The following is a 20186-nucleotide window of genomic DNA, read 5'->3' as shown; positions in this document are numbered from 1 at the left end:
TGCATTTTTTTGACGCGATGCTCTGATTGGTGCAGATTTCTCTGTAGAACCATGGGTGATGTAGTTTTTCACCAGGAATTATACTTCAATTCCACACAATTGTTTAAAATACGTTGAAATAATAATGGCTGATTTTGCCCCCAAACTATATAATTACTAGGAAATTATAACACTTGCCACGTGCCAGTAACGTGAAAATGTGGATTTCGCAGTGTAACAGTCTGGTAGCGATGATACCTGTGTGTATAACGTTACAGTAGTGGAAACGCGTTTTAAAAAAGGTAGAGAGCAAACTGCCTTGAGAAAGTGCACAACACAACCCAAGTTGTCTTGAACTTCAAAGAGGATTATTTGGAAGAATTTAATTTGGTGGTCCGGTGGTTTGGCTTGTGCTGTTAGATGAGCGCAATAATATCATTTATGCATTTTCGTGCATGAATTAAATTAAATCATTAAATTATTTAAATCATATTAAATATTTTAATATATGAACAGTAACAGTCTTAATAACGAGTCACATACATTTACAGGGGGGGAAATAAATAAATAACATGTTACTGTTGTTCAGAAAAGTTGTTTTCCTGCAGAATATTCTGCCTCTGACCTGCTTTACTAACGCAGTTTATTGTAACATTTACTTTTTGCCAAACAATGTAGAGCATGCACAAATAAATTTAGTATGACTGACTGGTAAATTACCTAGAGATAATATTAGGTAGCTACCAGCTAGTTAACCAGCATAGATGGTATGGAAAGTTCATAGCAAACGTTTGGAATAAATTGTAAAAGACTTTTCATTTAAAAATGACGATTTCCGATTGACCGCGGAAGTGGTTCATGGTTACCATAGTAAAGCCGCTATTTTGACCCCGTAAAGATGGCCGGTAAGGTAACGTTTTTTGATACGAACTTAAGTTTTCCTTCAAATCGCAACACACAGGGATTTCAGTCCGCCTCGCCCGATACATCAAGGTTTGTCCCTCAGTCAAAGTCTCATCATGAGCTGGACGGTTCTGCGCAGGCGCAGGATCAGATCAGTCGCTGCTATGAGAAACTCCGCTCTCTGAGACCGTCTGACAGCGCGACTCTGAAAACTGAGCTCAACTTACTGTTCGACCAGCTCATCTCAGAAAACTACAGCAGCAGCAACCATGACAACATTCATCCAGAGGTAGGATCAGACTTATGCTGTTTTTCTTAAAGCTGTCAAGCTCAGAAAAGCTCCCAAAACATTGTAAGTCCCCTACATAGACTACATGTCTGGGCATCGCTTGGATGTCTGCCTGAATCTAATGGCCTAGGATGCTCAGACATGCTGTCTAGGTAGACAGGTTTTGAGACACACACAACCTTTGCAAATTATTATTCCAAAATGTATCATTATACAAATAATTACGCAAAACAAGAAATGAGCAGACAGTTGTATATCAAGATAAATATAATGCATTATTCCTGTGAAGACAAAGCTGAATTTTCAGCATCAATACTCGAGTCTTCAGTGTCACATGATCCTTCTAATAGGATTTAGTGCTCAATTATTAATTAATAATTGTATTATTCTCAGTGCACAATGTTTTTTTTTTAGGATTCATTGATTAATAGAAAGTTCATTGAACAACATTTTATTTGAGCTAGAACGCTTTTGTAACATTATAAAACTATTTACTGCCACTTTTGATCAACTTAATGGATCCTTGCTGAATAAAAGATAAAAAGAAATAAATAAAAATAAAAATATAATATATATATTATTTACACTACTGTTCAAAAGTTTGGGGTATCGCTGTTTCAATAAAAATATGAAGCAGCACAACTGTTTTCAACATTGATCAAAATAAATGTTTCTTGAGCATCAAATCAGCATATTAGGATGATTTCTGAAGGATCATGTGACACTGAAAACTGGAGTAATGATGCTGAAAATTCAGTTTTGCATCACAGGAATAAAATACATTTTAAAATATATTAAAATACAAAACAGTTAGTTTAAACTGTAATAATATTTTACAACAGTACTGTTTTTACAGTATTTTTTTTAACAAAGATAAATGCAGTCTTTGTGAGCATAAGAGACTTCTTTCAAAAACATTATAAACTATTGAAAATAATTTTTTACTGGTACATGTATATTTGAACGTGTACATATGCATATTTCCATGCATTAAATAATGGAAAATTGTATAAAATAATAAATATAAAATAATAACAATAAATGAATATATATGTAAAAAAAAAAAAAATTGCTCATTCCTACAATTCCCAATAATCTCAATGAGTCTGTGAGAGGGCATAAATCATTGGTAGTATTTGTCCAAAAATGGCTTTTTAAATGACCACTTATCATCTTTCACAGGTTGTTTGTGAGATGCTTATGCAAGCAAGCCGTCTGGTTCCTCTCAGCCAAGAGCATCTCTTCATCAAATTGTGCCAAGTGATTCATCAACTTCTGAACCAGCTACAGGTACTTACACTATGGCCATATATGGCTTCTTATCAAGAGGCACAATCTTCTGAAAAATATCCTGCTTTTCTCCTTCCAGGTAATAGTGGATGAGCATACACTTGATGTGTTGGTGTCGTACTGCTCTCGTGCTCTGCGCACATGCAGCTCATGGACTCACCCGGATGTGTTGCTCGCCCTCTCGTCACTGGTCTATGGCAATGGATCCAAATGTCAACGGGTAGGAGCGACAAATCTGACAACTCACACTTATTTTTTGTTTATGATGTTAATAATCGAATCATCTTAATTTTGTAATCCTCTCCAGCATCTTCCAGAACTCCTTGGATTGAGTGGTTTTCTGGTGAGCTATGGTGACCCCGTTCAGCCCGACATAGAGCTGCGCCGTTCTGCTGTGCATTGCATAGCTAATCTGTGTCTCAGGTGAGGCATCTTGGGAATTAAATTATGTTATGAATCAAGCCTTATAACTTGCTGCTATTTAATATCCATTTAAAATTTGAAAGTTCAACTAAAAGCTGGAATACACCACACAACATTTCGACGCAAGTTGCCGAATGTCAGAGACAGTCTGCCGATTTTGGGCAATCAGAGTTGACAGATTTCACTGAAAAAGTGTAATCACATAATTTTTAGCTTCAGACTATGGTTCCATCCAGTCGGAGATCAAACGTGTTTGATATTTTCAGCCGATTTAAGAACACATATCTATTTTACTTTGGTGACTTCTTTGAAAAACATTTTAAAAATCATAATTATTCCTAACTTCTGACCGGTAGACTTGAAAGTCTGTAGTGTGTGATCCTCAGTCAGCAAGTGTATGATACCCAGTGTTTTTCTTTAACCGTTTATGAAGTCGACAAGTGTGCGATGTCTAGTGTTTTAAAATCTGTTCAAATTTTAGTTGTGTAGTTTATTCCAGCTTTAAGTTATAAAAGTATTGTGTTCCTATTGGAATTTTTTGTTTCATATTAGTATTTGACTTGTGTTCCTAAATACACCCTAACAAGCACAACATATGCACTGTCTTTAACCTTACATTGGTAAGAAAATGTAAATGATTACTAATGAATTACAATACACTATTTGGGTTATTGGAAGAGGTTATTGGGTTATTATTACTTGCAGTAGTAGTACATTTTATCAAATGATTAATTTAAATGTTAATACATTTGGGACAAGTGACACTCTATTTTATTTAAATAAATAAAAATTATTTGTAATTTTTTTACATTTAAATATTAATGATGATAAGTGGATATTCATTTTTTAGATTTGCTTTTCATAATATTACATTTAACAGTGTTTAATACTGTATTTAATTAGGGCCCGAGCACCGATGGTGTGAGGACCCTCTTGGAATTGCTCTGTTTATTATTATTATTATTCTTCTCCGCATTTAATTGCATTTTTGAGGGCCTAAACATGCTCGAAAACTCACAAAACTTTGCACACGCGTCAGAACTGGCGAAAATTTACATCTGATATAGGTTTCAGAATTGGACGGGGCAAAATGGCTCGATAGCGCCACCTATAAAAGTTCAACGGAGTGCGCCTCCCGCAACGTTCCACGTACGTGCACGAAATTCGGTACATACATGTAATGACCTAATACCTACAAAAAAGTCTCTTGGAGCATAGCCCTAAACACAACAGGAAGTCAGCCATTTTGAACTTCCTCTCAGATTTTTGTGCAGTTTTTGCCATTTTCAGGCCTCGTACTTTAACGAACTCCTCCTACAGTTTTAATCTGATCATCTTCAAATTTGGTGAGTGTAATCTTAAGGCCTTTGCGACGTTAAATTGCGAAGATCTTGAGTTTTCGTCGAAGGGCGGGTCCTCGGCGGCCTGACAAATTTCGATGTTTCGCCATGAAACAGGAAGTTGCTGTAACTCAGGCATGGAATGTCCAATCTGCCCCGAACTTCACACGTTTGATAAGCGTTCTGTCCTGAACACACGACCATGCTCATATTCAGTTACAGTCATAGCGCCACCTGCTGGCAACAGGAAGTGACATGTTTAACACTGTTATGGACTCCTAATAACATATAAAAAAGTGCCAGCAAGTGCTAAACATGCTAACAACATACTAGAAGCATGCTAAAACATGCTAGCAAACTCTTAGCTAAGTGCTAAAGCATGCTATTTTTGCAATTAAATAGGAATTTGCTGTAACTCAGGCATGGAATGTCCAATCTGCCCCAAACTTCACACTTTTGATAATCGTTCTGTCCTGAACACATCTACATGAGAATATTCAGTTATAGTAATAGCGCCACCTACTGGTAACAGGAAGTGTCATGTTTAACACGTTGATGCCATTCTAGCAACATGTTAAAAATGCCATTGACTTCTAAACATGCTAGAAACATGTTAAAACATGCTAGCAATACTTAGCTAAGTGCTAAAGCATGCTAATTCAATGAAACAGGATGTTGTTGTTACTCAAGAAGGCAATGTCCAATCTGCGCCAAACTTCACACTTTTGATAAGCGTTCTGTCCTGGACACATGACCATGCTCATATTCAGTTACAGTCATAGCGCCACCTGCTGGCAACAGGAAGTGACATGTTTAACACTGTTGTGAACTCCTGATAACATATAAAAAAGTTCCAGCATGTGCTAAACATGCTAACAACATACTAGAAACATGTTAAAACATGCTAGCAAATACTTAGCTTAGTGCTAAAGCATGCTAATACTGCAATTAAATAGGAATTTGCTGTAACACAGGCACGGAATGTCCAGTCTGCCCCAAACTTCACACGTTTGATAAGAGGCATGGCCTGAACACATCTACATGAGAATATTCAGTTATAGTAATAGCGCCACCTACTGGTAACAGGAAGTGTCATGTTTAACACGTTGATGCCGTTCTAGCAACATGTTAAAAATGCCATTGACTTCTAAACATGCTAGAAACATGTTAAAACATGCTAGCAATACTTAGCTAAGTGCTAAAGCATGCTAATTCAATGAAACAGGATGTTGTTGTTACTCAAGAAGGCAATGTCCAATCTGCGCCAAACTTCACACTTTTGATAAACGTTCTGTCCTGAACACATGACCATGCTCATATTCAGTTACAGTCATAGCGCCACCTGCTGTCAACAGGAAGTGACATGTTAAACACTGTTGTGGACATATAAAAACATTAAAAAGTGCCAGCAAGTGTTAAACATGCTAACAACATACTAGAAACATGCTAAAACATGCTAGCAAACACTTAGCTAAGTGCTAAAGCATGCTATTGCTGCAATTAAATAGGAATTTGCTGTAACACAGGCATGCAATGTCGAATCTGCCCCAAACTTAATATGTAACATGCAAGAAACATGCTAGCAACACATAGCTAAGTTCTAAATCATGCTAGAAATGCTAAAGAAAGTTGTTGTAACTTAAGCATACAATGTCCAATCTACCCCAAACTTCACACGTTTGATAAGAATTATCTCCTGAACACAAGTCCATGCTCATATTCAGATATAGTCATAGCGCCGCCTGCTGGCAACAGGAAGTGATGTTTAACATTGTTCTGGACTCCTAATAACATATAAAAAAGTGCCACCAACTGCTAAACATGTTAGCAACATACTAGAAACATGCTATCAAATACTTAGCTAAGTGTTAAAGCATGCTATTACTGCAATTAAATATGAATTTGCTGTAACTCAGGCATGCAATGTCCAATCTACCCCAAAATTAATATGTAATATGCTATAAACATCATAAAATATGCAAGAAATGCTAAAGGAAGTTGTTGTAACTCAAGCATACAATGTCCAATCTGCCCCAAACTTCACATGTTTGATAAAAGTCCTGCACTGAACACATCTACATAGCGATATTCAGATGTAGACATAGCCCCACCTACTGGCAACAGAAACTGACATGGTTAAAACAGTAATGCAGTACTAACCACATAACTATTGTGTACTAAGCATGCTAGAAACATACTAAACATGCTAGCAACTACTATATATACCTCCTTAAATGCACATTGCCCAACCATGCTCTGTCTTTCTAAAGCCACCGAGTGACGATGGCACGAGTGCGAGGGCCCTTTCATCGCTGCTTGCAGCTTTAATATTTATTATGTATTTTACTGTTTTTAAATATGAACTTTGAGTGTTAGATGATGGCAGTCTCAATGTAAAAATAGATTAAATGAGCATGTGCAATTAAATATTAAGTATCAGCTGATATCAATCAAAATAAATAAAAAATCAGCTCAAAAATCAGCTGATTACTGATATGGAACCAATATATCATGCATCTGTTCACTTCAGTTTTTTCAACAATCTGTTATTATTGACTATTAATACAAGTCTAAAAAGCAGAGTTAAAGGAATAGTTCACCCAAAACTGGGTTGTTCCAAACTTGTATGTTTTTCTTTCTTTTGCTGAACACAAAAGAAGATATTTTGAAGAATGTCTGTAACCACACTGCTGACGGTAGCCATTGACTTCCATGGTATTTTGGTAACACTTTACAATAACATGAACATGAACTAAAAATGATCAATACTTCTACAGCATGTTTTAATCTTAGTTAATATTAATTTCAACATGCATTGTTAAAATCAAAGGTTGTATTTGTTAACATTAGTTAATGCACCGTGAACTAACATGAACAAACAATGAACGGCTGTATTTGTATTAACTAACATTAACAAAGATTAATAAATAATGTAACAAATGTATTGCTCATTGTTAGTTCATGTTATTTAATACATTAACTAATGTTAACTAATGAACCTTATTGTAAAGTGTTACCATATTTTTTTCACACTATGGAAGTCAAAGGCTAACTGTGGAGTTATAATCGTTATTAAAGTCATAATCGTTCTTTGTGTGAACAGGCCTTTACAGTGAAATGTCGATTTGGTTGTGTGCTAGTGTTCCCGGTCAGCCGTATTTAGAGGAGCCCTATAAAGGTGTATGCTATGGAATCCTCCTGCGGACACTGCAGTCTCCCAAACCACCTGATGTGGAGGACATTGTCTTCTGTTCAGTCAGTACTGCATGTTTTCTTACGCTGCTAGAACTCAAGGTGCGGTCACATCAGCCAAAGTAGACAAAGTCCAATTTCTATTGTCAATAGTGTAACAGTGTGTGAAGCAAAACTCACACTGTCACTTTCAGACCAAGCAACTTTCAAGCAAATTCATGTCCACTTGAATGTGTGTGAAATCTGCGTGCGGACATTTTTCGCCCTCACGCATGGATTCCTATTGGATTTTCTCTGCAAATTTGTAAATGTGACCACACCTTCACTCAAGCCACTTTGGTTGCTGTAGACAAACTGTTGGTTATTCATCTTTTCTCTTCTCCTATAAAAAGTTCCCCATTGCTTCTGTTTCAGTTATTGCAGAGTGCTCTGAAGGGAATGCAGTATTTTCTCAATGGTGGAAAATGGAAAGCCATTCCAAACCAGGATCTGGGCACCTTATTGGCTGTGCTCAAAGTATGCACTGTGTAGTTCTATTCATGTTTTAAAGGTGTACATTTACAGATTGGTAATGCAGTTCAAAAGGGAGCTGAATTGATAAGTGCAGGGAAGCTAATTGTCTCATTGTGTCCTTGGCAGAGATTCATGTTCTACGGGCTGCCAGGAATAAGTGTGGAAATGCCACAGGTGTTGTACCCCGCTCCTCTCCCTCAGTACGAGACCGTTTCCGCTGCAAAACCTGAACCCTCACAAGACTCAGCTGTGCAGAAAAAAAACGCAGGGGTAGGTGGCAAGAGCATTCGGGTCGTGTGCGTGTGTCAGACTGAATGATCTACCATAAGAGGAAAAACTCAAAAATTCTACTTTAGTCCCAACAGAACAAGAAGCGTAAGTCTCGTGGGAAAGGGAAGAAAGCCGGAGCCGAGGGAAAGAGAGATGCTGAGGAAGGAGAGGGTGATGAAGTTAAATCTGCGGGAGGTGGAGTAGATCAGAGCGCTTGGTCTCTCGGCTCTCAGTCCTCCAGTGTTACTTCAGCATCAGGAGTGACTCCGCAGCTCTACCCTTCCTGGAAGAAAGGGAGCTCTGACTCTGAATTCTCCGACCCTGAGGGAGGAATGCAGTCCAAACTCAGGTATGACTCTCGGACCACTAATGCCAGGAAACTGTTCTATCATTATTAGGTCAAATAATACATTCACAGGTAGTAAATGACCTAGAAAAAGACACAGAAATGTTTTACATGCGTTATGTAGAGATCAAGACTAATACTGATCATGCGTATGTGATTTAATGTCCAGTAACAGATATGCTGATTTTATTTATGATTATTAATTTAAAATAGACAATTTAATTAAATAACACTGCATACGCTTTTAATTAATGTTTAATAATTTATCATTCACATTAGTTATCATGTTACATTATTATTACTATTAATTATGGTTGATATTATATTCACTTTTTTTGCACTCATTAATTGTCCATTAACTGATACTGTATTTCTGCTCTGACACAACTGTAATAGTAAAAACTAAATAGTAATTACAACAATAAAAACCTATGCATTATGAATATTTTTTATGATTATGCAATTATATATTGTACAACAAATCATTACCATTTTATTATTATTAATTAAAATAGGCCATTTAATGACAATAAATAAAAATTTAATAATTCATAGTAATTGTAATCAATATTATTTTTATTATTGTTGTTATTATAAATAATTACTTTTGTGCATGTCTTAAGTGTCTGATACTGTGTTTCTTCTCTGACACAACCCTTTTTTGACATGGATGTGAATGTGTACGTGTTTATGTTGGTCACTCTCTCTCGTCTAGGTTGTATCAAGCACGTGTGCGGCAGAGTGCGCTTCAGTGCTTCCTGGCTGTGGTCAAATGTGTTGAGAAACGAATCCTCTATGGCTACTGGTCTTCCTTTGTTCCAGATGCTCCTGGGATTGGAGGCCCTCCTCCTCTTACCCTCCTGACCATAGCCCTAAAGGACCCCTCCCCAAAGGTAAAACGCAAGTCAACTGCTGCCCATTTAGTTTCTGACATCAGCCATATTTGGCTCTTGACGTACTCCATTTGCTCCTAGGTGCGAGCAGGCTCTCTGCAGGTTCTGTCTGCTCTTCTGGAAGGTTCTCGACAGTTCCTCTCCACCGCTGAAGACACCAGTGCGCCGCGCCAGGCCTTCACTCCTTTCTCGGCCACATTAGCTGCCAGTGTCAGAGAGCTGCACCGCGGCTTGCTGCTAGCGCTCGTAGCGGAGTCCTCCTGTCAGACCCTCACACAGGTCTTAAAGGTAACAGAACACACACTCATGCCAGTGTTGTTAACAACAAATAAAATGATTAACCCTGTACAGCCTGACATAAGAAATAACAGTTTGGAAATGTAACAGTTTACTGAAACGTGGAGAAAAAAAAAAAAGGTTTTGTAAGGCTCTTATAGTATGATATAGGAAAGGCTCAAACTGATCAAAAATATGCTTGTTGATATTTATTCAGCCAAAAAGTAAGATCTTTACAACAGTATAGCAGATTACTTGCATAAAATGCATGTAAATATCAGTTGTCACTCTATATCTTCCCAATATTATGTTTAATAAGATGATATTTAAATGCTTAGTTTTATGATCAAAGCTCTGTAGTTTTTATTGTCGGGGGCAAGGCATATAATGCAGTGCAATGCAAAATAATAATAATGATTGAGAGATGTACAAATAAACGTTCCTCAAAAGCCTGATATATGATTTAAAAAAAATAATAATTATGTATGGATAATCAAGCAAACCTAAGTTGGTTCAGTCCAGTCATTTGTTCACATTCAAAAGTGATACTTACTCCTTTATAAAAATCAGAAAAGATTTCACAGCAAAAAGGCACATGTACCACGACCTGACGACGGACAGTTTTAAAATGACACTAAAAGGTCTTTTACTTGCTAAAAAAATTATAAACTATCAATTAGACGACAGAAGGCATGTAGTAGATTGTGTACAACAGGATTTTCTGCAAAGGTTTGATTATGTTAGAATTGGCCTTAAATTTGTGTATCAAATTATACAGTAGACTTTATAGGGTTTAAAATCACTTTCGGTAATTGAAAGAATATTAAATATTAATATATGAAAATAAAAATATTAAATGAAAAACTTAAATATGTAATGATGCCTTGGCAACTAGCGGAAATAAGTTGAAGTACTTAAATTATTAAAGCTAAAACTGAAATAAAAATAAAGCTATAGAAATATGAAGAAAAAAAAAACTATTAAAAATGACAAAAGGACATAACAAAAATTACTAAAAATTAAACAAAAAAAATATACAGTGCCCTCGGAACGATGCTTGATCTGAAAACTTACTTCAGCCATTTTGCAATTACCAGTTGCTCAGATATTCATTTGACACAGATCAGCTACAACCTGTGGTTACTCTGCTAAAACATCACAACTATATCATTACTATGAACATGATCCATACAAAAATATTCCATTGGAGGAATATAAGGTGGTTTGGTCAGCATTTGCTGTTTTTCCAGGGCATGCAAGAGTTTTTCCCAGAAAGGGTTTGTGAAGAGGGTTTGTGTTTTGTCTTCCAGTGCCTTGCACACCTGGTGTCCAACGTGCCCTATAACCGTCTCAGGCCGGGCCTGCTGAGCCCACTGTGGAAACAGATCCGTCCATATATACGCCACAGAGGTACTGTTACAGGACGCTGCAGTTGTACTATTAAAGGCGTAGTTCACCCAGATTTTCAGACCAGAGTCTTGATTTTGTTTTTGGGCTGTACTAGAATATTTTTTCATGCTTGATTGTTAAAAAAAACGCATTATTTTTCACATATTTTACATTATTACGGCTCCTCTCTCCCCAGTCTGGTTGATTGTCGTTTTCGATCAAGCCAAAATACTAAATCTGCTGTGATTGGTTTTAGCTTTTAAGCACGTGAAGTCTTATGGGTTTGGAACAACATTAGATTGAGTAAAATGACAAAAGTTTCATTTAGGGGTGAACTAACCCTTTAAAACTGTCCAGATGTTCAGTGCTTGCCCTGACAATTGCTAAAAATCCAGCCAGTTCAAACCTTCCCGTCTCTTCCTCCCATGTCAGATGTGAATGTCCGCGTGTCCTGTCTCACCCTCTTCGGTGCATTGGTCTCAACACAAGCCCCCCTCCCTGAGATCCAGCTCCTCCTCCAGCAGCCCGGATCCACATCGGCCCTCAACACCCCCGGCGTCAGGACCCCGCAGGAGCTCTCTCACAACTGGAGACGTCCCGGTACCTCGTCTCCTGGAGGAGCGGTCGAGGGGGGTCCGGAGGGGCCGTGCTGGCTGTTACAGCTGTGTGTGAGTCTGGTCACGCAGCCTCGTGAGGAACCGTACTCTGATAGTGACGCGGGGGGGTCTAGCGGAGCATCGCTGGAACCTTCACCTGTTCGACTTGAAGCCCTGCAGGTGAGTGGTCCGTTCGTGAAGATGTGAAGCATTTGTGCTTCTTGAAAAATTGTTTTTTGATTGTTCGCCTGTGGTTTATTTCAGGTTTTGGCTCATCTGGTTAAGGGTTACTTCTCATTGGCTCAGACGTCTCTGTTGGAGTTGGGGCAACTCAGCGCCCGCTGTCTCGCAGAGCAAGAGCCATCCGTGCAACTTCATGGCGCTAAAGTACTAGATCTTTGTCTTTGTCATTTCCTGTTTCATAACTGGTGCTTGCTAAGGGAAACATTGCTATTATTATTATTATTATTATCTGTTCCTTTCCCAAGCTTCTGGAAGAACTGGGAACAGGCATTATCCAGCAGTACAGAGCTGATGCCAACACTCCACAAAGTGCCAAACTTGTGCCCGTATGCCAGGTAGTCAATTATTTAAGTCTTTTAAACGGTGTATGTGACGTGGTAGAAAACAAAACTGAATTCAAAGATCATTATCTTGGATGATTTGCAGGTGGTTCAGTTCTGGTCGGACGTCTTGAGTGGTCCACTGATCAGTGCCTTACAGAACGAGCAGCATCCCACCCTACAGACCAGTGCGTGTGACACCATCTCCTCCATCTTGCCACAGGCTTTCAGCCAGCTGCCCGTGAGTGTGTTTGACCTCTTGAGTTGCCAGGTGTTCAGGAAGTCGTTCAATCGAACATGGAGTTGAGAAATAAAATGTGTTTGTGATATTCGCGTATATGAATACCTGCAGGATAAGACACAAGTGCTGTGTATCACGTTACTACTGGGACTGACGTACAGCGAGAACTCTCTGGTGAAGTCGGCAGCGGTGAGAGCTCTAGGTGTCTACATCCTCTTTCCCTGCCTGAGAGAGGTACAGGATCAGCCTACTCGTATAATCAGAGCTTCACTTCTCATTTTAAATTATTTATTTCTGTATTTATCATTCATTTTAATTTAATTTTAATTGATTGATTTTTTTTTTAACTTTATTTTTAATAAAACATTTTTTTTTACAAATCATTCACCCTCATCCTTCCCTCGGGTCACTCCAAGACCTTAGGACTTTAGTCGCACTTGAACCATGAATACACACAAAAAAAAAAATGAATGGATTCAAGGAGTTTTGTGGTTGAAATTTTAAAAAGTAACCAATCCTTCCCTCGCGGGTCAATTTGACCCCCTTAGGAATGAATGTAATGGGAGGAATGCTTCAGTACACAGTTCAAACTAAAAATGCTAAAACTATAACAAAAAATTATTTTATAATGTCTACATGTGTATCTGAATGCATACTGAAGAGAAACTGAATTTAGGCCCCAGCGGAAGATCTCATTTGCTCCAAATACATCTATAAGGCCATATCTAGTTGATAGAGTCATGAAATATTATGTAATATTATTATTTTTCCACAAGAGGTCGGCAAAAACACCCAATGTAAGATATTTTGAGCTGAATTAAAAGGGTTGTGCATGAAATTGAGTTATTTTGAATTTAAGTTGAAATAATGTGAGGAATGTGCTTAAATTACTTTTTATTTATTATTTATTGATCAAATCTAGTAATGTAACGGTAAATAAAAGAAAAAAAATCTCCCCAAAAAATTGCATTAAAAAATTACAAATAATTTAAGGGCTTCGGGTAATTTTGACCCGCGAGGGAAAGATGTGTTACAAAGTGCGAGGGAAGGATGAGGGTTAAATGTATACATTTACAAGTTTAACTTTAAGTAAATCCACCTTCATCCAACTAAAAAAATTGTGGGCATCTCAAAAGGATGGTTGATTTAACTTTATTTTTTTGACGACCACAGGATGTGATGTTTGTGGCAGACACGGCTAATGCCATCCTCACCGCTCTGGATGACCGCTCACCTAACGTCCGTGCGAAGGCGGCCTGGTCTCTCGGCAACCTCACCGACACGCTCATTGTCAACATGTGAGAGCGGTCACATCTGTGTGTATGTGTTTGCTCCATAAACCTCGCAGACTGATGGTTTTCCTTTGCTCATCTGTTGTTCAGGCAGTCGGTGGGGCTGGAGTTTCAGGAGGAGTTCTCTGATATGCTGCTGCTGAACATGTTGAGATCTGCCACTAAAGCTTCAGGAGATAAAGACAGGGTGGGTACTTGTTTTACATTTGTTATTAGTGATGCCAAAAAGTATTTTACATGTACTTTATGTTTAACTTTCTACAAGTATCAAGGCCGAATAGCCTAAATTTAGTGACTGTGCTAAATGATTCAAACATTTAAGATTTTGGGACTAGGACTGCCTTATATATACTGGTTTTGGAGAGAGTGAGACATTTGTTAAAATAAGATGTTTTATCAGGGCAGATAATATCCCAAAACCCCCCTCAAATTTTAAGTGAAAATGTTACAACGTTCTTCACCTTGAAAGTTATCTAATTAAATGTCAAATATATATATATATAGCTGCTCAAGAAGAATTTCATATTATTATCACAGTTGTTGTTTTGTTTTGTTTTTGTCTGGATTCTTTGATGAAGAGAAGGTTCAAAAGATCAGCATTTATTTGAAATATTAATCTTTTGTGACATTATAAATGTCTTTACTGTCACTTTTGACCAATTTAATGCATACTTGCTGAGTACAAGAAATAATTTCTTTCAACAACGAAAAATAATTCTTACCCAAACTTTTCTCCAGTAATGCATATTTACATATAGTTTAAACAGCTATATAGGTTGACTACAGTTAAACTACTTAAAATTATGTGTAGCTTTTAGCTTTCCATTTCAAAGTGTTTTTTATTGTCATTATTTTATCAGTTGATATTGGATATGTATTGTTCGATTTATTGACATTTAACTGGACATTTACCTAATTTAACCCATTAAAGACCACCTTTTCTTCACCTTTTCAGATTGCTTGCTCTGTTATAACACTGTCCCCTTAAGAGTTGCTTTGTAAATGTAAATCTGTGCATTCATGCATAAAGATTAGTTTAAAGGAATAGTTCACTTAAAAATGAAAATTCTGTCATCATTTACTCACCCTCAAGTAATACAATTTTAAAAGCAGAGAGACTCGTCTGCAGAGTTAAAGGAATAGTTCACCCAAAACTGGGTTGTTCCAAACCTGTATGAATTTCTTTCTTTTGCTGAACACAAAGGAAGATATTTTGAAGAATGTCGGTAACCAAACAGTTGATGGACCCCATTGACTTCCATAGTAGACATTCTTCAAAATATCTTCTTTTGTGTTCAGCAAAAGAAAGAAATTCATACAGGTTTGGAACAACATGAGGGGGAGTAAATGATTTAAGTGAACTATTCCTTTAAATTCATCACTTGAAAGAACTTGACTAATTACTGCTGTAATTAAAACACATTTCAGTTCTTAATCACTATTCTAATGCTCATTTATCGATCTATGGTGTTATCAGCCATAACATTTACTTATCAGCTTATCAGTTACATTTTGAATATTGCTGCATCCTCATTAGGGGCAGAAACAAAAGCCATCTTTTCATAATGTACCGTAGAGTAATGCTGTAAGTAGAATGAACTCCTAGAAGATAAGAGTTTCCTGTGTCGCAGGTAAAGAGCAATGCTGTCCGTGCGCTCGGGAATCTGCTTCACTTCCTGCAGCCGGTGCACCTGGGAAAGCCTGTGTTTGAGCAGCCTCTGCAGGAGGCCATGACGGCACTGATCGAGACGGTTAGAGGAGATGCTACCATGAAAGTGCGCTGGAACGCCTGCTACGCACTGGGCAATACCTTCAGAAATCGCAGCCTGCCTCTAGGTGAGTGACCTCTAGTGAACACACCAAAAAAAATCATTTTGCAATGATTAGTGGTGTTTTCTAAGGAAGAAATCTGTATTATTATCGCTTATTCTTGGGTTAAATTTCAGGAGGGATTCATTTAAAATATGTCAGGGTGATGTAACTAACTTTCCTGAAATCAGAATGAAGTAAAAACATTTAAACTAATACAATTCTTGAAAGGAAAGCATTTAGTTAACTCCTTCACTGCTAAACAAAATATTTGTAAAACTTTTAAACACCCAGTCAAATGATTTTTTTTCCCCGCTGAAAACAAAATAATTTTGAATTAATAATACATAAAGTTTTTGCCTTGAAAAATATACATAAACATGTTTTTTTGAAAATAATGATTAAGATGTGTACAGTCACATGTTTTCAAAGTGTAAGGAAATTATGGTATTACTTTTTACTTGGTTACATCACATGATATTGAATTAGTTCATTAGTAAAAACTTTTTTTGAAAACTGTGACAGCGATTCTGCTATGTCCATTAAACATTTGACAAGTACAATCACAGCGGAACAAACATTCAGATCTGTGTTCATGCTGCCGCTGATCCAGAGAGAGCATTTGTCATGTGTAGGTATGGCTGTTTCTGACACAGGTTCACAAAAAGTCTTTTCAAACTCACAGTATCATTATTTCTGTGTTAAAATAATGAAAATTATTACAGAAGTACTGTTTATAAAAGCTTATAGTTCGGATTGAAACAGTAGCGATTAAATTAGAGCAAATCACCTTTAGAAAGTAACTTGACGCGTTAAATAAAGATTATATCAATGACATAGTTACACCAGTAGGTGGCTACAAGTGACTTAAAAAATATTTGTTTTTTTTAACAAAAAAATTGTGATTCTCAATTTATCCATAATCGCGCAGCTGTAGTAAGCGTACAGTGTGTGTAGCGTAAATTAGTGTCCAAAGCATAGCATGTGCGCATTGTTCACCAATTTTCTAACCTTGCAAACAGTTATACTCTTCTGCATACTCTTTCGCTTAGCTCACACGTGCAATAATTAGTTGGTCCACAAGGTGGCACCCCTGACCCGGCCCATTGTTTCATGGTTAAAAAATCAATAGAGAGGAAAAAAACAAAAAACTACAGGCAGCAACAGTAGACACCCGAGTTGAGCACTTGTGTTACCCACAACTCTAGTTTAAACGAGGACAATTTTTATCATTCATAATTAAAGGGGCTATGTGTAGTTTTTCTACTAAAATGAATCCTTTTTTTTTATTGCCTGTGTGTGAAGGGGTTGTAATCTCACATTAAAATGATCCACTGGGTGGGTTTTGCTATTACCTCTGAAAGCAAGTATTCCTATTTCTATGTGAAGGCTCCGGGTCGGATTTACCGCGAAATCCAGTGACGTGACTGAGACCTACATGCGCGCTCCCGAGCCTCTCGCCTCTCGCCTCGTCTACTGACTTTGCACTCAACTGCGACGACACTGCAACTTATGACATGGAGTCTGCTAACACTAAGAAACGACCTGCTCCCAGCACAACACAGACTCCAACACAAACCCCACATAATGATAAATGATAAAAAACAAAATATAGTTTTATCTGCTGAAGCTCGTCAGGCCAAACATGAATCGGATCAACTTCGGACGAAAACACGGATCAACATCGGCAGGGTTTTTTAATCATGAAGAAACCTCCACTTTTTTTTGTTATATTGTTTATACTACACAATTCCAGACACATTCAGTACAGTAATGTTACTTACTACGGTATTACTGTTATACTGAAATTGTTCAGTGTAGTTCACTAACCATTTTCGTTATCTTACCGTAAATTTACCTATGTAACAGCACATTACATAGGCTAAATGCAGTCAATGTAACGTTATCATGGTACGAGCATGGAGCATTAGTTCAACGTCAAGCTGATAAAAGTAGCCTATTATTGTAACGTTACAGTGGGAGTTTACCCGAGTTTCCAGCATGTTGTGTGATGCTTTCTCCGGTGTGTTGCGTCTCAGTCTGGCCCGTACCCAGAGTGCTCGCTCATGAGTTCGAGCACACGCACGAGCACTCGCTTGTAAACGTATTGGTTGCAATCTGAAACATCACCACTAGAGGCCGCTGAAAACTAAATATAGCCCCTTTAATAATTGAGAAACTGGGAAAAACTGCGCAGCGCAGCTTTTCTCTTAGTATGCGACCCTTTTTACACATTGTTTTGCTAATGTTTGAGGCTCCTTTTAAGGAACATAATTTACGAATCACAACCTGAACCCACCAAATTGGCAAGTGTGATGATATGCGTTACCCGCCACTGTGGACTTTCGCCCGCATTTGGCATGTTGGCGGGTGTTCATTTCAAACCTTGGCTGAAAATGATTCCGTTCCATGAACGCACGCAGTTATATCTAATTCAAAAGATACACCCGGCTCTTTAGCATGATGTAATTGGTCACGAGACACACAAGAGCCAATGCCATTTCACAATCAAAGCTTTTTCGAGCTGCAACTTTTTAATGTGTGCACTGGATCTACGGCGGATGGACATGGTGAACACTTTTGAGTCTGTTCTTCACACAAATCAGTTGTTTTGGCCTCAGAACACTTGGAATATTTGTACTTTTTAGCCCCTTTCGCACTGGGTAGTTCTAGGAACTTAGTTATAGGAGTGGTTCCCTGATAACTAAATGTTTAATTTTCCTAGTTGCATTCCCACTTCCAGTAGGAACTCTGAAGTGATGTAAGCTGCATTTGTTGTGACTTTTATTTTGACGGAGCAGCAGACTTTTATTTTGACGGCACTGAGAACGTCAGAGTCTGAGAACACAGTACTCGCATTCTCCGTGTTCATTGGTTTACTATCTGTCTAACAGTCCTGTATAATACGTTATTAGATAGAACTGTTATAAAAAGTAGACAGTAAATGAAAAAGACAAGTATTAGCGTTTGCCGTGTCAATATATATATAGGCTATAATCTGTGTGTGTACACAGCTTTTTTTTTTTTTACAAATGGCAGGTGCGTTCATCCAATCAGCATACACTAACGTCACTGGAAGTTCCTATTGTTCTGGGTTAGACCCTACTCTGAAGTAGGTGCTAATTAAGTTCCCCAAAAAAGCGTTCCTGGAATTAAAATCATTCCTTGTTCCTGCAGTGCGAAAACGCCAAAAAGCGGGTACTTTCACCAATAGTTCTGGGAACTATCCTCCTTATTTGACGAGTTGGTAGTTAGAATGTTTTGGCTTTTCAGTGGTCACGTGGTACAAGTAAAAAAAGTGTTCACTTCCTTGTAAAACTTGCAATTACAAGAAGTCAGAATCTGGTAATTACAGTAATTCTGACATGTTGTGAACGCACCTTAACACACACCACTTCCCTCGCAGGTTCTGCTGTCTGGTCTAAGGAAGCTTACTCTGCCCTGTCCTACGTCGTCACTTCCTGCAAGAACTTCAAAGTCCGCATCAAATCCGCCGCTGCACTTTCTGTTCCCTCAACGCGAGATTGCTACGGTGATGTTCACCAGTTCGCCGAGGTGTGGCAAGCTTTGGCTCAGGCCCTGGAACACAGTGAAGATACGGAAGACTTCCTTGAGTATCGATACTGTGCTAGTCTACGCTCGCAGCTCTGCCGTGCTCTCCTGCACCTCCTGTCCTTATGCCAGCTTGAGGACCTTCCAGCGCTGAGGTCATCACTGAGTGACCAATCCAGGCCAGTTCTACAGGACCTCCTGGTTCGTTACCTTGGTGATAAGGACGTGGCTCTGGTTGCCGGAGTTGACGGTCCTGCAGGGGACGAGGCGGTGGATCACGCTGCGCCTGAAGATGGGTTGATGGTACTCAACGAGACACTGACCAGGCTGAAGGGACCGCTAGAAGAGACCGTGTTGGACCGCAGTGAGGATCTGAAGACTGTGCTGAGTTTCCTTGAGGATGTAGCGAGGAACTTTGAGGAGATAAAAGAATCGGACTGCAACGATTCCTCCCTTCAGCTCAGCAAATCACCATAGTGAAAGTAAAAATGCACCGATGAAGCCATACGGATTGACTGTCTGACGTTATAACCACCTTTATATTTTATTCAAAATGTATATTTTAAAATATATTATCAAAGTATCATAAACAAATTCCTGTTGAGTCTCAAGTTACACTATAAATCTAATTTCACTTGAACGATTTGACGCAAATAAAACCCCGCTTGCAGTATATGAGTGAACAAATAAAACAGTTTTTGTAAACTCAAGTGTTCCTTTTTTCTAGTTCTCAGGTAAAACTTGATATGAAATATTAATTTCAGAAGGAGATCATCGTTCTGAATCATGATGGTGAGCATGTCTGCACAGAATAGGAAGTGATTAAAAAATTGCTTTAGTGTGCGTGTTTGTTTCGCATTATACAATGTTCTTTTAAATACACTGTTATTACTGTATATTGGACTAATGCAGATATTCAGTTAGCAAAATACTGTGCATGCATATAGCATTTAATAAACGTTTCAGACATTTTTTTTTATTTGCACATATCCCATTGTAGCAATGCTTTGCTTTGCAGCTTGATTGCAAC

At 38.1% G+C, this 20186-nt stretch overlaps 1 protein-coding gene and 1 long non-coding RNA gene across 3 annotated transcripts; one reads left to right on the top strand and one right to left on the bottom strand.

The window, feature by feature from the left end:
* Positions 1–854: 854 nt before the first annotated feature.
* On the top strand, positions 855–19861 carry heatr6 (HEAT repeat containing 6). Of its 2 annotated transcripts, XM_082142014.1 has the most exons (20): positions 855–1171; positions 2354–2461; positions 2541–2681; positions 2769–2884; positions 7365–7479; positions 7831–7932; positions 8056–8199; positions 8286–8548; positions 9261–9438; positions 9520–9726; positions 11025–11124; positions 11536–11879; positions 11964–12086; positions 12188–12277; positions 12369–12503; positions 12615–12737; positions 13677–13801; positions 13886–13982; positions 15427–15631; positions 19011–19861. In XM_082142014.1, exons 1-20 carry the CDS (start codon positions 878–880, stop codon positions 19631–19633), a joined length of 3633 nt encoding a protein of 1210 aa, XP_081998140.1. In that variant the 5' UTR covers positions 855–877; the 3' UTR covers positions 19634–19861. The 2 variants fall into 2 exon arrangements, with proteins under 2 accessions (XP_081998140.1, XP_081998141.1); XM_082142015.1 differs by lacking the exons at positions 855–1171; positions 2354–2461; positions 2541–2681 and having other exon boundaries at positions 2768–2884; positions 7328–7479.
* On the bottom strand, positions 10186–10683 carry LOC309478417. Its single transcript, XR_014198983.1, has 2 exons — positions 10498–10683; positions 10186–10465 (listed from the first exon to the last, which is right to left on the bottom strand). It is a non-coding gene; the product is annotated as an uncharacterized lncRNA (long non-coding RNA).
* Positions 19862–20186: the final 325 nt, after the last annotated feature.

Source organism: Leuciscus leuciscus (genome assembly GCF_965113295.1).
Source record: "Leuciscus leuciscus genome assembly, chromosome: 16".
In the NCBI taxonomy this organism is placed as follows: Eukaryota; Metazoa; Chordata; class Actinopteri; order Cypriniformes; family Leuciscidae; genus Leuciscus; species Leuciscus leuciscus.
Note: the sequence above shows the minus strand (reverse complement) of the source record. Positions and strands in the feature narration are given on the sequence as shown.